This window comes from Nicotiana attenuata, unplaced genomic scaffold (genome assembly GCF_001879085.1).
Source record: "Nicotiana attenuata strain UT unplaced genomic scaffold, NIATTr2, whole genome shotgun sequence".
Taxonomy (NCBI): Eukaryota; Viridiplantae; Streptophyta; class Magnoliopsida; order Solanales; family Solanaceae; genus Nicotiana; species Nicotiana attenuata.
Genome location: NW_017673918.1, coordinates 81,829 through 98,270, shown reverse-complemented (window position 1 = coordinate 98,270; position 16,442 = coordinate 81,829). Strand labels below are relative to the sequence as shown.

General features: G+C 36.0%; 1 protein-coding gene across 1 annotated transcript; it reads left to right on the top strand.

The window, feature by feature from the left end:
* The first annotated feature begins 11,010 nt into the window (after nucleotides 1–11,010).
* LOC109217614 (patatin-like protein 6) lies at nucleotides 11,011–15,682 on the top strand. Its single transcript, XM_019381874.1, has 2 exons — nucleotides 11,011–12,537; nucleotides 15,203–15,682. Exons 1-2 carry the CDS (start codon nucleotides 11,437–11,439, stop codon nucleotides 15,461–15,463), a joined length of 1,362 nt encoding a protein of 453 aa, XP_019237419.1. The 5' UTR covers nucleotides 11,011–11,436; the 3' UTR covers nucleotides 15,464–15,682.
* The last annotated feature ends 760 nt before the right edge of the window (nucleotides 15,683–16,442 follow it).

Here is a 16,442-nt window from a genome sequence, read left to right as displayed (position 1 = left end):
TAAGGTACTATCAATTTTACCTCTTTTGTAACCATGTTCAAGCAGAAATTTGGATAGTCGTTCATACCATGCTCTTGGGGCCTGCTTGAGTCCATAGAGAGCCTTGTCTAACTTGTACACATGCTCAGGACATTCCTTGCTCTCAAACCCTGGAGGTTGTTTCACAAACACTTCTTCTTTCAGGTAGCCATTCAGGAAGGCACTTTTGACATCCATCTGATGAAGAGTGAATTCCATGTGTGCTGCAAAGGCTATGAGGAGTCTGATTGCCTCTAATCTTGCAACTGGAGCAAAGGTCTCATCATAATCTATGCCTTCCTCTTGGCTGTAACCTTGGACCACCAGTCTTGCCTTGTTTCTTGTAACTGTTCCTTCTTCATCAAGTTCGTTTCTGAAGACCCATTTTGTACCAATAACTGATCTGTCCTTGGGTCTTGGAACCAGATGCCAAACTTGACTTCTCTCAAACTGATTGAGTTCATCTTGCATTGCGTTCACCGAATCTGCATCCTGCAAAGCCTCAACAATATTTTTAGGTTCAATAAGAGATAAAAAGGCATCAAAAGCACACAAATTCTAATTGTGATCTAGTTTTGACTCCAGATGTTGGATCAGTGATAATGTTCTCAATAGGGTGAGAACTTTGATACTTGTGATGTTTCACAACCAACTGGTTTCTACTAGATGCTTCTCCCATGTTCTGTTGCTGAGGAACAGGGTCATGAACAGGCTCTTTTAGGGGGTTTATTTCAATTCCTCTTTGATTAGTTCCCCCTGTCAGGTTGCCCTGAATAGAAGAACCTGTTCCATCACCTGTTCCTTCTTTTGGTGCCACTTTGACTTGTGCTGAGGCTTCAGTCAAATCTTTTACCAATCCAATGGCTTCATCTTCATGTTCCTGTCTCTCAGAAAGAATGTTAGTTTCATCAAATACTACATGTACACTTTCTTCTACACACAAAGTTCTTTTATTGAATACGTTATATGCTTTGCTATGTGAAGAATATCCCAAGAATACTCCCTCATCACTTCTGGGATCAAACTTACCTAGGGAGTCTTTTCCATTATTGTGCACAAAGCACTTACATCCAAATGCCCTAAGATGGGATATATTTGGTTTTCTCCCTTTAAGTAACTCATAGGGAGTCTTCTCTACAAGAGGTCTAGTCATGCATCTATTGATAATGTAACATGCAGTGTTTACAGCCTCTGCCCAGAAGCTATGGGGCAGCTTACTAGAAAGAAGCATAGTCCTAGCCATGTCTTCAAAAGTCCTGTTCTTTCTTTCAACTACTCCATTTTGTTGAGTCCTAGGGGCAGAGAAGTTATGATCTATACCATTTTCATCACAGAATTCAGCAAACTTAGCATTTTCAAATTCAGTTCCATGATCAGACCTAATGGATGCAAGTTGATTTCCTAATTGTTTCTGAGTTTTTCTAACAAAGGCAGTAAACATGTCAAATGCTTCATCTTTAGATGTTAGAAATAGTACCCAGGTAAATCTAGAATAATCATCAACAAGTACCATTACATATTTCTTTCCACCTCTGCTCATGGTTCTCATTGGACCACAGAGATCCATATGGACCAGTTCCAACGACTTGGTTGTGCTTACCATTTTCTTGCTTTTGAAGGATGATCTTACCTGCTTCCCCCTTGCACAGGCCTCACAAACTTTATCTTCCTTGAACTTGATGTTAGGTAACCCTATCACCAAGTCCTTAGAGACTAATTTGTTTAGCTGATTCAGACTGGCATGACCAAGTCTTTTGTGCCATAGGAGGGGATCATTATCCAGCACACTTAGGTAAGTTAGTTCATTTTCTGAGAGAGTAGACAAATCTACAATGTAAATATTGTTAATTCTTTTTCCCTGCAAAACAATCTTGTCAGTGGTAAGGTTAATCACAAAGCATTTTGTAGAGGTGAATGCTACAAGGTTACCTCTGCCACACAGTTGTGACACACTAATCAAGCTGTATTACAAGCCATCTATCAAGTAGACATTCTCAATGGAGTGAGAGTCTGTCTTACCTACCTTTCCAACCCCAATAATCTCACCTTTCTTCCCATTTCCAAAGGAGACATTACCTCCCTTTAGGTCCTCAAGTGAAAGGAACCGGTTCTTGCTTCCAGTCATATGTTTTGAGCAACCACTATCCATGTACCATATTTGGCTACTTCCGTTCACTTGGACCTGCAAAAAGAAATCAGGGGTTAGTCTTAGGAACCCAAACTAGTTTGGGTCCCTTTCTATAGGCAAAGGGATAAATCAGATTCCTTCTAGCCCACCCAGGCAGCCTATTTTTTTCTTGAACAAAAGTTTTGTTCTTTTGACTGGCCTTTTCTTTTGCATTACATTCATTTTTGTAATGGCCAGTCTTGCCATAGTGTGTGCAGATTTTGTTCTCAGGAAGAGTGAGGTACTTGCTTTTAGGATCCCACTTAGGTGCTTGAGTCACATAGCCAAGTCCTCTTTTGTTGCTACTATGATGTTCTTGTAGCTAGGAGAGTGCATCAGAAGCCTTGTTCCATTTGCAAGTTCTGTCTAGTTCATGTTTTACCTTCCCTAGATCTTCTTTTAATACTCTTATCTGCTCATCCTTCCTGTACAGCTCATCCTTCATTTTTCCTAAGTTTTCTTCTAGGGTGAGATGTGTGTGATCAGCTTTCTTCTTTCCTGTTCCTAATTTCAGTTTTAAGTTTTCAGACCTAAGTTCTAGGACACTAGTNCTATCCACTAGGAAACCTGCATAATCAGCATCAGCATATCCTACTAGATTGAAATTACTACCTTTGGGGTACCAAAGGCACAGATCAGTGGTGCCTTTCAAATTTCTTAGTATCCTCTTGACAGTAGTCAAGTGAGACTCTTTTGGATTGGCCTGAAAACGAGCACACAGCCCTACACTAAAAACAATGTCAGGTCTACTGGCAGTAAGATACAAGAGTGAACCAATCATACCCCTATACAACTTTTGATCTACTGATGAACCAGGTTCATCAATGTCTAATTTAGTGACAGTTGCAATGGGTGTGTCTATTTCTTTTGATTCTTCCATTTTAAACTTTTTGATTAGCTCTTTTGCATACTTCTGCTGATGAATCATGGTTCCATTAGGACTTTGTTTGATCTGCAAGCCTAAGAAGAAGTTAAGCTCACCCATCATACTCATTTCAAATTCACTCCCCATTAGTTCTACAAAATCCTTACTTAGCTTATCAGTGGTGGCCCCAAAGATTATGTCATCAACAAATATTTGTACCACAAAGAGATCATTACCTTTTTCCCTTAATAATAAGGTACTATCAATTTTACCTCTTTTGTAACCATATTAAAGCAGAAATTTGGACAGTCGTTCATACCATGCTCTTGGGGCCTGCTTGAGTCCATAGAGAGCTTTGTCTAACTTGTACACATGCTCAGGACATTCCTTGCTCTCATACCCTGGAGGTTGTTTCACAAACACTTCTTCTTTCAGGTAGCCATTCAGGAAGGCACTTTTGACATCCATCTGATGAAGAGTGAATTCCATGTGTGCTGCAAAGGCTATGAGGAGTCTGATTGCCTCTAGTCTTGCAACTGGAGCAAAGGTCTCATCATAATCTATGCCTTCCTCTTGGCTGTAGCCTTGGACCACCAGTCTTGCCTTGTTTCTTGTAACTGTTCCTTCTTCATCAAGTTTGTTTATTAAATACCCATTTTGTACTAATAACTGATCTATCCTTGGGTCTTGGAACTAGATGCCAAACTTGACTTCTCTCAAACTGATTGAGTTCATCTTGCATTGCGTTCACCGAATCTGCATCCTGCAAAGCCTCAACAATATTTTTAGGTTCAATAAGAGATAAAAAGGCATCAAAAGCACACAAATTCTAATTGTGATCTAGTTTTGACTCCAGATGTTGGATCAGTGATAATGTTCTCAATAGGGTGAGAACTTTGATACTTGTGATGTTTCACAACCAACTGGTTTCTACTAGATGCTTCTCCCATGTTCTGTTGCTGAGGAACAGGGTCATGAACAGGCTCTTTTAGGGGGTTTATTTCAGTTCCTCTTTGATTGGTTCCCCCTGTCAGGTTGCCCTGAATAGAAGAACCTGTTCCATCACCTGTTCCTTCTTTTGGTGCCACTTTGACTTGTGCTGAGGCTTCAGTCAAATCTTTTACCAATCCAATGGCTTCATCTTCATGTTCCTGTCTCTCAGAAAGAATGTTAGTTTCATCAAATACTACATGTACACTTTCTTCTACACACAAAGTTCTTTTATTGAACACTTTATATGCTTTGCTATGTGAAGAATATCCCAAGAATACTCCCTCATCACTTCTGGGATCAAACTTACCTAGGTATTCTTTTCCATTATTGTGCACAGAGCACTTACATCCAAACGCCCTAAGATGGGATATATTTGGTTTTCTCCCTTTAAGTAACTCATAAGGAGTCTTCTCTACAAGAGGTCTAGTCATGCATCTATTGATAATGTAACATGCAATGTTTACAGCCTCTGCCCAGAAGCTACGTGGCAGCTTACTAGAAAGAAGCATAGTCCTAGCCATGTCTTCAAGAGTCATGTTCTTTCTTTCAACTACTCCATTTTGTTGAGGAGTCCTAGGGGCAGAGAAGTTATGATCTATACCATATTCATCACAGAATTCAGCAAACTTAGCATTTTCAAATTCAGTTCCATGATCAGACCTAATGGATGCAAGTTGATTTCCTAATTGTTTCTGAGTTTTTCTAACAGAGGCAGTAAACATGTCAAATGCTTCATCTTTAGATGTTAGAAATAGTACCCACGTAAATCTAGAATAATCATCAACAAGTACCATTACATATTTCTTTCCACCTCTGCTCATGGTTCTCATTGGACCACAGAGAGCCATATGGACCAGTTCCAACGACTTGGTTGTGCTTACCATTTTCTTGCTTTTGAAGGATGATCTTACCTGCTTCCCCCTTGCATAGGCCTCACAAACTTTGTCTTCCTTGAACTTGATGTTAGGTAACCCTATCACCAAGTCCTTAGAGACTAATTTGTTTAGCTGATTCAGACTGGCATGACCAAGTCTTTTGTGCCACAGGAGGGGATCATTATCCAGCACACTTAGGCAGGTTAGTTCATTTTCTCAGAGAATAGACAAATCTACAATGTAAATATTGTTAACTCTTTTTCCCTGCAAAATAATCTTGTCAGTGGTAAGGTTAATCACAAAGCATTTAGTAGAGGTGAATGCTACAAGGTTACCTCTGTCATACAGTTGTGACACACTGATCAGGCTGTATTTCAAGCCATCTATCAAGTAGACATTCTCAATGGAGTGAGAGTCTGTCTTACCTACCTTTCCAACCCCAATAATCTCACCTTTCTTTCCATTTCCAAAGGAGACATTACCTCCCTTTAAGTCCTCAAGTGAAAGGAACTGGTTCTTGCTTCCAGTCATATGTTTTGAGCAGCCACTATCCATGTACCATATTTGGCTACTTCCCTTCACTTGGACCTCTTGTTCATCATCTGATTCTCCGATGGCCATAAGTGCTTGTTCATCTCCAGCTTCATCTTCTGAGTCCTCATCTGATGTTTCTCCCCAGGCAGCAACCATAGCCTTTGTTGATCCTTTATTCCTTTTTGGTTCAACCTGTTCCTTCGTTCAGCCCTTTCCTTCTTCCACTCAATTTCCCATTGAGGACAATTCTTGATCATGTGATCAGTCTTACCACATTTGTAGCAACCCTCATTGGTCTGTTTCTCAGGAACCCTTGGTTTGTTGAAAGTTGTACCTCTTGAAGAACCCTTTCCTCTCATCAGGTATTTTTTGAAATCTCTTGTGATCATAGCCATTTCTTCATCCTCCAAATCTGAACCTTCAGCAATTCTAAGAGCCAGACTTCTTTCCTTCTTGGGTGCATCCATTTATTGGTTTGCCTTCTCAGTTCATAGGCAGTAAGGTTTCCAATTAGTTCATCCAGCTTAAGGGTAGCAATATTCTTTGATTCCTGAATAGCAGTGATTTTGCTTTCCCAAGAGACTGGCAGAACCCTTGTTAAAATCTTCTCAACTTTGTCTTCTTCAAGGATAATCCTTCAAAGAGACTTAAGTTCATTTGTCAGTGTGGTGAACCTTGTATACATCTCTTGGATGGTTTCTCCTTCCTTCATGGTGAAATTCTCATATTGAGAATACAGCAGTGTTCCTCTGGACCTCTTCACTTGAGATGTTCCTTCATGAGCCACTTGCAAAGTGTCCCAGATTTCCTTAGCGGTGGTACAACTTTGAATTCTACTGTACTCATCTGGACCTAGTCCATACACAAGCCATTTCTTGGCCTTGGCATTCTTTTCCCACTTCTTCAGGTCTTCAGCAGTGCAGTCAGCTCTTGTCTTTGGCACATCCACTCCTTCCTCATTCTTCTTTGTAGTTGCCAAAGGACCATCAGTGACTATGCCCCAGAGTTCATAGTCCTCTCCTATGATATGATCTCTCATCCTGTTCTTCCACCAGGAATAGTGCTGACCATAGAAGAGTGGAGGCCTAGCAGTGGATTGCCCTTCCCAGTTCCCAGGTGGTGCACTCATGTTGATCTTTTCCTAAGGTGTTAGCCTCTTCAAGGATAAACCGCTCTGATACCAATTGATGTTCTAAACGTCAATACCACACAAGAGGGGGGAGGGGGGGTGGTGATTTGTGTGGTACCCAATTTTCGCTCTAGAAGAACCTGGTTCTTCTAGGTGTACTAACTACTACTGTTTGTGGAATAACAAGTACATAAAATAAAGAACACAGAGATTTTTACGTGGAAAACACCTGGCTCAAAAGGTGAAAAAACCACGACCTACTACCTAGTAGGATTTTCCCAAACTTCCACTAATATCACTGAGCCAAAACAGCATTTACAAAAACTCTTTGTAAACCTAAGGATTAACTCTAATCCCGTTGTAGCACAAAGCCTCAACTGTTGCGACAACTTCAAGTTAGCATATAACTTGAACACTCTAAGTACCTAATACAATTGCTTCTATGAAAGCTGAAAGGTACAATTTTAAACCACCTACTACAATTGAACTAGAACAAAAGAAAGACACAATGGAATTGGTTCTTCTATCTCGTTCAAGTAGCTTCAGGAGTGCACACTCAAATCTCACATAAATTGCTTGCAAAATCACCTTGCTCTTTTGCTCTTAATTTAGTTTAACTTCTGCGTTTGTGCAATACCTGCAAAAAAGAACAATCACTGTCTTTTAATAGGTTAGTAATCAGAGTTTGATTGGGACTCAATTGCTGATCTTCTATCGTAGTTGAGTCCTTGAAGATCTCAAACTCCAACACTATCTTTATCCGGATTGTGCTCTCTTCATATAAGGAGACTTTCTCCCCTTATCCAATATGCAACCTTTTCGATCAGATCAGGAGATATTGCTGCTTGATTAGTAGGACTTATCTCCTTCACGTGCATCTCACATGTATAGGTTGATCATGACTGTGCTTCACACGATGGACCTGGTCCATAACTGAGTTCATTTGTCATTCTTCAATACTTCACCTGTTCTTGGGTCAACACTCTCTTTTAATATATTATTTCAAGCTTGACTTAGAACTTTTGAATGGTAAAATATGTTTTATAGCCCATAAAAGTTAGTAACTCAAATAAATCCTAAAGCAAAATCAAATCAATACTAATGCTAACTGAAAAAATTCAATTCAATACTAGAAATGATAATAGTATTGGATATTTATTTTTTTGGTTTTGCATTGATTTAGATAGTGAAAATGCATAACTCACATTTAATATTATTTAGTCATGTAATTAATACTTAGTACTTATTAGTCGTACTTATTTCAACATGACTTTGTACTTTTAGATTATGTGTATTTTTATTATGGCTTATTAATTAGCAGTATTTATCTTATGCGAATTGTTGAGTATTTTAGTATAATTATGACTCATCTCACATTATTTTGTATTATTTTATTTGGTAACATCTTATATCGTTTTATCCTACTAGGACCTAAGAAATATTACAACACAAATTATAAATTTTATGTTATGAAGATTGTGTAGGAAAAAAATTCGAGAAAACCGAAAAACCCGAGAAAAACCATGATTGGAAAATCCGACTTTTTTTGGTTTGATTTGGTTTATAAATTTAAAAATTCGAGACAATTGGTTTGGTTTGGTAATTGAAAAATTCGAACTAACCTGGCCTATGTACACCCCTACATCTGATGATTTGGATATGAATGATTATCAGGAATAAATATTTCGTTATTGAAAGTATAAATATTATTTTTAAAATCATAATACTACAATAACAATAATATATTCAGTAGTCTAAGAAAAGTAGTGAACACGCAACCTTACTCCTACCTTTATACAGGTTGAGAGGCGGTTTCCTATAGATTCGGGTTAAAACTAACATGCATAATCACAACAATATAGAGGAAGACACACAATTTTCAAAATCATAATCGAAGGAAATTTTATTACTTCCTAAATACAGTATTTTTATAAAGAGTGCACAGTATTTACCCATGGAAAAAAGATTGGTTATGATAGAGAGGAGAAAGAAGAGCAGGATGGAGTGGGTGGATGGGACAAAATGAGAGCAGAGATGGAAAACAAAATATGGATTTTGGGATTATTTGTGAATACTGCCAATAGTGTGGTGGATTTTTAACACTCCGTTTGGATCATTGTTCCCCATCGTTTTATAATGTATTGTATCGTATCGTTTTATGAATACAATGTTTGGATAGATGGTATTGTTTGTTATTGTTAAATAATATTTTGCTGTTTTAGTTTGACTGTATCGTACTGTACTATAACTGATAAGTTTACTAAAATACCCTCAATTGTTTAAATATTAAATTTATCAAAAAGTATGCATAAAAATAATTTTAAAAAATAAAATAGAAGAAGGCAAAACACCTTAAGAAAACAGAACAAAGGAGCGAGACAGAAGAAGGCAAACCAAAGGAGCACAACTAAGTAGAATTGAGTTAAAAGCAAATTAGGAGAAAAAGAGAAAAAATAAAACAGAAGGCAACAAAACACCTTTAACGTTGGCGGCAGAAGTTTTAGAAAAAAAGAAAGTAGGTCATAGGTTGGAGATTTGAAGTTAAAATAGCAAAAAAGCTAAAGGGTAAAATAGAATTGTGGAGTAATAAGTTAGGGCATAATTGGAAAGAAAAATAGGAAACAATCTCACCACACCTAATTGGTGTTTCAAAAAAGGGGACTTTTCATTGTTCCGGAACAATGAATTTAACAATACAATACAATCAATTTTAATGAAACAATCAAAACAAATATTATTTTGGGATAACAATACAATACGATACAACGGGGAACAGGCATCCAAACAAGCTGTAAAGCTAATAGACAATTTTTAAACTTAAATGGTCCTTAAAGATTTTGGGTAGGTTAATTTTCGTCTCTAGTATACTATCTTTAACATACATAAATCTATAAATTTGAAAATTAGGCAATTTTAGTCCGATTGATGAAACATCCAAACAGAACATTAAAAACTAACGAAGCGTCGAGTGTATATTAGAGTAAAGAACGATCGTAATAAAGGGAATAAGCTCAGCTTTAATGGTCGATGCTCCAATAGTACTCAATATAGCTCTTGATACTTCAGTTATACCATTAAAATTTTAAATGCTTCATCTTTGAACAGAGTCAAAATTAAAATTAGACAAGAAATCTCCAACCGCAAAAGCTATGTAGTTTGGACACGTAAAAAATATACTCCGTATAACATTTCTTTAGGTTTAAATTGTCCATTAAAGGGTACCGTACATTTCATTTGCTCTAAATTCTAAGAATTTCACCAATTAGACAAGAATATATATATATATATATATATATATATATATATATATATATATATATATATATATATATATATATATATAGATATATTAGAAAAGACCTAAAAATGACACTCAATTAACATAAATAGTCTATCTATGTCATCCGTAAAAGGCCCCTATTCATGCCACTAACGTTATACTTTTAGCCTATTTATGCAATTGTCGACTAACATTTCCATTTTCTGGTTTTTAAATAATAAGAATTATTTTTTCGACCCCAGCTTTGCTACGTGTCTTTATATTACTGGTTCTTCTTCACTTGACCCTTCATTTCTTTTAACCCTGATTATGTATAATTAACCATGCCCAACCCGATAAAATCCAACCATCTTTTAACCCAACCCCTAGTTCCTTGTCACGAAAAATTCAACTAGTCGTGATGGTACCTAACCCAACCCGCTAGGTAAGCCAATTAACAACTATCCAATTTAATGAGATTTTTTTAGATAAATAAATGATAAAATAACTGAACCTTAATACTTTTCCCAAGGACTGGTAGTACAAATCATGAGCTTCTAAGATTTAGATTTTTACAAACTGAATTGAAATAAACACAACATCGGTTTCAAATAAATACAAATCACTGAACGCTGATCTTATCGGGTCGTGACAAGGAATTAGCGGTTGGGTTAAAAGATGGTTGTATTTTATCGGGCTAGGCATGGTTATTATACATTTTATCAGGGTTAAAAGAAATGTAGGGTAAAGTAAAGAAGAACCAGTAATATAAAGACACGTGGCAAAGGTGAGATCGAAAAATTAATTCTTATTATTTAAAAATCAGAAAATGGAACTGTGAGTTGACAATGGCATAAATAGGTCAAAAGTATAATGTTAGTGGCATAAATAGGCCAAAAGTACAACGTTAATAGCATGAATAGGTCGACCCTTTAACGGATGGCATAGGTAGGCCATTTATGTTAGTTGAGTGACATTATATATATATATATATATATATATATATATATGTATATAGTTCTTTTAGGAAAAGATTATGTAGTGTAGTATATGTTTAATGCAAGGACGAAAATAGACTTATCCAAACTTAAAGGATCATTTTGGTTAAAAACTACAAAACATAATCTGCAACCTGCTATATTGTTGCCTCCTTTGTCTTCTTTTGCGCCTTCTCTTCTTAATTTCTTCTTGCTTAAATAATCTTCCTTTGTGTACATATATTCAACCTCTCCTACCACTTTTTTTCTCTAACCCTCCTTCCCTCCTCCTCAATATACATACAGAGCGAGGGAAAGAGAAACACAAAAGAGATTTACCCACACAAAAAAAAAAAAAATTATTGATCAACCTTCTTCAAAATCAATTTTCTGATCAATATTTGCACTCTAAGGTAAAAGGAAAGTGAACGTACACCGTACGCAGCCCAAAAATCTTCCCTTGTAGTTATACAAATATATACTCTCTTCAATTCACGCTTCAAACGTGTAACCGAAAATACATATAAACTGCCTATTTATTCAAAGATTGAATGAAAATGGGTTAAAGATTGAATCCTGAGCTGCTTGTCTTGAATTTTGGGGTCGATTATTCAAAAAAATGGCGTGTAATGCTATATCAAATACGCAACAAGAACCGAGCATCGATACAGATAAGTTAAGTTATGAAATTTTCTCTATTTTGGAAAGCAAATTCTTATTCGGTTATGATGATCAAAAGCTTTGGGTACCTAAAGAATTAACTTCTCCGGTTGAAGAGCCCAAAAACGATGACGTTTCAACGATCAAAAATCAACGAGGGAAAATATGCATCCTCAGCATTGATGGTGGCGGAATGCGAAACATATTATCAGGAAAAGCTTTAGCGTATTTGGAACAAGCGTTGAAGGTTAAATCGGGAAATTCACAGGCTCGAATTGCTGATTATTTCGACGTTGCTATTGGTTCCGGTGTCGGAGGAATTTTCACGGCGATGCTTTTTTCTACACAAGATCAAAACCGTCCGGTTTTTCAAGCCGAGGATACGTGGAAGCTTTTGGTTGAACAAGGTAAAAAGATTTACCCTTCGAAAGGGTCAAATAATGCCGGAAATGGTTTTCTCCGTCGAGTTTTTCGCCGCGGAGCCACCGGTTCAGCTTCTTCCGGTTTAGAGAAGGTAATGAAGGAGGCGTTTGTGGATAAACAAACCGGTCGAAGCCTTACGTTAAAGGATACGCTTAAACCGGTTTTAATTCCGGTTTATGACCTGTCAAGTACGGCGCCGTTTTTGTTCTCTAGAGCCGACGCTTTCGAGTCGGAGAGCTTTGATTTCCGGTTATGGGAAGTTTGTAAGGCTACAGCGGCTGAACCGGGAGTTTTCGACCCGGTTTGTATGAAATCAGTCGATGGAAAAACCGGGTGTGTGGCGGTTGACGGTGGTTTGGCTATGAGTAACCCGACGGCGGCGGCGATTACTCACGTGCTTCATAACAAACAGGAGTTTCCTTTTGTTAGAGGAGTTGAGGACATTTTGGTACTTTCGCTCGGAACAGGGCAGCTTTTAGAAGGAAGCTTTGAATATGAACATGTTAAAAAATGGAAGGCTAAGGACTGGGCTAAACCTATGGCTCGCATCTCCGGCGACGGCACCGCCGATATGGTGGATCATTCCGTCGCTATGGCTTTCGGCCAATGTCGTAGCAATAACTACGTCCGCATTCAGGTACTATATTTGCATTAAATCAAATATCAAATAATTTAATTTTAAAATTGCAAGAATGTATGCTTGGATCATTTTTATTTGTCATTTAAGATTTTAATACTCCGAAAACTATTTAATACTTTTTCCTGTCCACTTTAGTTGATTTTTAGTTATTTTCACACATATTAAGGAATTTAATTTTAACATTAATAAATAATAAATATGATCATATTAAACTTAATTTGTTCATTGGAAATATAACAAATACTTCTAGGATCTTTACTCCAAGAGTAACTTGAAAAAAAGAAATTAATTCCTTCTTAATAAATTAAATATTATAGACTACAAGAGAATACCAAAAAAATTATTTAAAATGGACAGGAGAGAGTAAGATTAATCAATATGACTGTTTTACTAAATTAGTATTTTTTATTCAAATTATCCTTTTATCTTTTCTTTGACTTTATAAAAATCATTTTTGGCACGAGAGTATGTTTGAAAAAAAAAATCAACGCCTTCTCGATTTTACTGAATAGTACTACCTCCGGTTCAAAATAAGTGATTTTTTGGTCTTTTTTGTTGTCCAAAATAAGTGATTTTTCCAGATTTCAAGAATAAATTAATTATTTTTTTCCTACATTGCTCTTGGAGTAAATTGTGTTGGAGTATGTGTTAGGAGTATTTATATGAAGAGATAGTAAAAGTTAATTTGGTCAATTTCATTGCTAATTAATGTTAAAAGGTGGATTTCTTAATCTGTGTGAAAACAACTAAAAAATTACTTATTTTGGACTGGAGGGAGTAGTTATTTAAGTTTAGACCAAATTGATTTGACTAAGATGACATATATTCCGGAAAGAAGCAAGTATTAAGTAATTACATTTGGAGATAACAGTTTATTTAAAAAAAAATATATCATACATTTATTGGTTTAACACAAAACACAAATATCTATCAAACATTATAGATTCAGCGAAACCTAGAGATACACTTCAATTTATGTATAGAATGACATGAGATTTAACATATATAGTGGCCTGAAAATGGACAGGCTGGGGAAAGCTGGTGCCTTGGAATTTAACTCATATTTTGGGTGCTCGCAATTTAATTCTTGATACATAATTTTGAGGAATTATAGTTGTCAGTGCAACTAGGGAAAGTTTGTAATGAATGTGGCTACTACAAACAATGTTGTCGTTGCCAAACAACTGGACACAGGATTGATTGATCTTGATTGAATAGTGGAAAAATGTAGTACTCCCTCCGTTTCAATTTATGTGAACCTATTTCCTTTTTGGTCCGTGCCAAAAAGAATGACCCCTTTCCTTATTTAGAAACAATTTACCTTTATGCAATAATTTATAGCCACACAAAATGTATGTGCCTCATTTTACACCACAAGTTCAAAAGTCTTCTCTCTTTTCTTAAACTCCGTGCCCAGTCAAATGGGAGGGAGTAATTGTTAGTAATAGATGGGCTAGTAATAATGATAAAGATTGAATTTATTTTCCACCTTGGAATGAAAAGGGCAGTCCTTTTCTAAAGTCTGGCTGGCACTGGATAATTTGGTACCAGAAATGGATAATATCTGATGCTTGGCTTGTTGCAGAATGATCAATTTTTGCACTCCTTGCCAATTACTACAGTAATAAATGTTCACAGCTGTGATTTTCCATAATTAACTAGGAATGATCATTCATCTTCAGAAAAATTTGGTTAAAAATTTAATATTATCAGTGTATTTAAACATGTAGCATATAACCTAACTACCTAATTTTCTAGAATACCAATTTCACTTATTATGAACGATTACATGTAGTTAGTTTAGGTCATTTTGATAGTATATAACTTCTTTTATATGGACAATGTGTATAAGTTAAACTAACATGGAGTCTAGTTAGTGAGACTTTGTGTTGCTCAAAGTATGGACGATTACAGTTGCACATCTTTCTGCTATTTAGACCTTTTTAATTATTCTCTTGCCCTAATTTTTATCCTTGAGATTACGTTGCTTTTTCTATTATTAGGCCAAAGGTGGGAATTTTACCTTTAAAGATTACTTATTAAGGAAGGTTCTAAAAGATAATGATTCTTACAGGCTTACTATATATAGATTTGTATTGATCGTAAAAATAAGATACGTACTGTCGTGGGGTGGGGAAATTGACCAACGGAATGTGCACTAGAGAATATTATATAGAGAAGCTATAATAAATGGATTGATGACGTGTAATAATCTTCAGTGGAGGATGATTCAGAAGAATAAGGGGATAACTTAAACAAATTTCAGTATGGAACATATTTTATAAATATGTTTCTGTACCAGCTAACCATATGACTTGCTATTTGAGTTCTAAGTTAATATTAACATGCAAATTAGAATAACTTGTTACCTTACAAGTTACAACTATGCAAGTATTACTGTATGATTTCTTAGTACAGTAATTGATTTTAACGTTCTCCATAAGTTTCACGATTCCACTCCATTTTTGGGGTATAACTTATATACTGTAATAAAAACTTTTACTTTCAATTTGATGCAGTGAGTAATTAACACTCTTTATTTTCTTGGTTAGTAATCCCAATTTTATCAATTGTTACTTGCAATTGTCTTTTAGGTGACCTCATACTCTCATAGTATCATTTCTTTTGTATATAAACGTTAACCTCTTATTCTTGACGACAGGCAAATGGATCGAGCTTTGGTCGTTGTGGGGTGAACGTAGATGCTGACTCGAGTCCTAGCAATGTGAAAAAGCTGGTGGGAATTGCAGATGAAATGCTAAAGCAGAAAAATGTAGAATCTGTGCTTTTTGGTGGTAAGAAAATAGGAGAGCAAAGCAATATAGAGAAACTTGAGTGGTTTGCTGGAGAACTTGTAAAAGAGCATCAGAGGAGGAGTTGCAGGATAGCTCCCACTGTTGCATTTAAGCAAGCTGCTTCCTAAACATCTCTCAAACAGTAACTAAGAAAAATAAATAAAACGATTTTAAAAAAATTGGAAAATTTCCTTTCTATCCTATCTCTCCAATTTTTATGATTTGTCGACTGGGGTATATGCAACGTTGGCATAAGTCAGCCTGCACTCATTGCTTTCGACTTGTATTATGTAAATTTAGTTACAATTTATAAAGTATATATATTTATACTAAGTTCCCTTACACTGCGACATAAAAGTAAAAAGTTTATTTTTTTATAGTGGTAGTGTGCGAACCCACTTGCATGTGTTCTGGTTATTTGGACGAATACCTTTTCTGTATCTTCCACTAGTATTGATATCGAGTAATTTCGCACACAAAAGTTTAAGCAGATGAAAAGAAATCTTCTTCATTAAATAGTTACACTGTATAAATAGAATGAAAAAAAAATATCTTTATATACAAATAAATTGTTAAATTTCAGCTTGATTTCCAAGTGTATTACCTCATTGTGTAAGTTCGCATTTTTCTTAATTTTTTTGGCTCCGCCTCCCATATAGTGAGTGTAGTGATTTTAAAATTCTTATTTCACTTCTATGCGTTGAAATAACTTCCGGTTTTGTAATGCGGAGAGCTATATTTTATGTACCAAAGTTTGCTGATGATGTCAACCAGGACCCATTTTGCTTATAATTATATTGGAACATTATGATATGAACAACCAAACCCATTTTTTCTTAACAATAATTCAGGTTTTGTGAATCGAAATCACAAGAAGATTGAGGTGTTGTTTGTTTTTGTCCATCCGTGGGCTCAGTCTTGTCATTTTCTTTTTGTTTATAGAAAGACCAAACTTTTGGTGGTGGTTGTAATAGTTTACGAGAGATGCTTGAAAGAGAGCATTCCCTATTAGTCCACCGACACTTTTGGTTCTCAGACTAGATGGCATTTTAATCATCTTATATTTGATGTTGAAACCCCATATTACTTCTTGTTCTTTTTGGACTG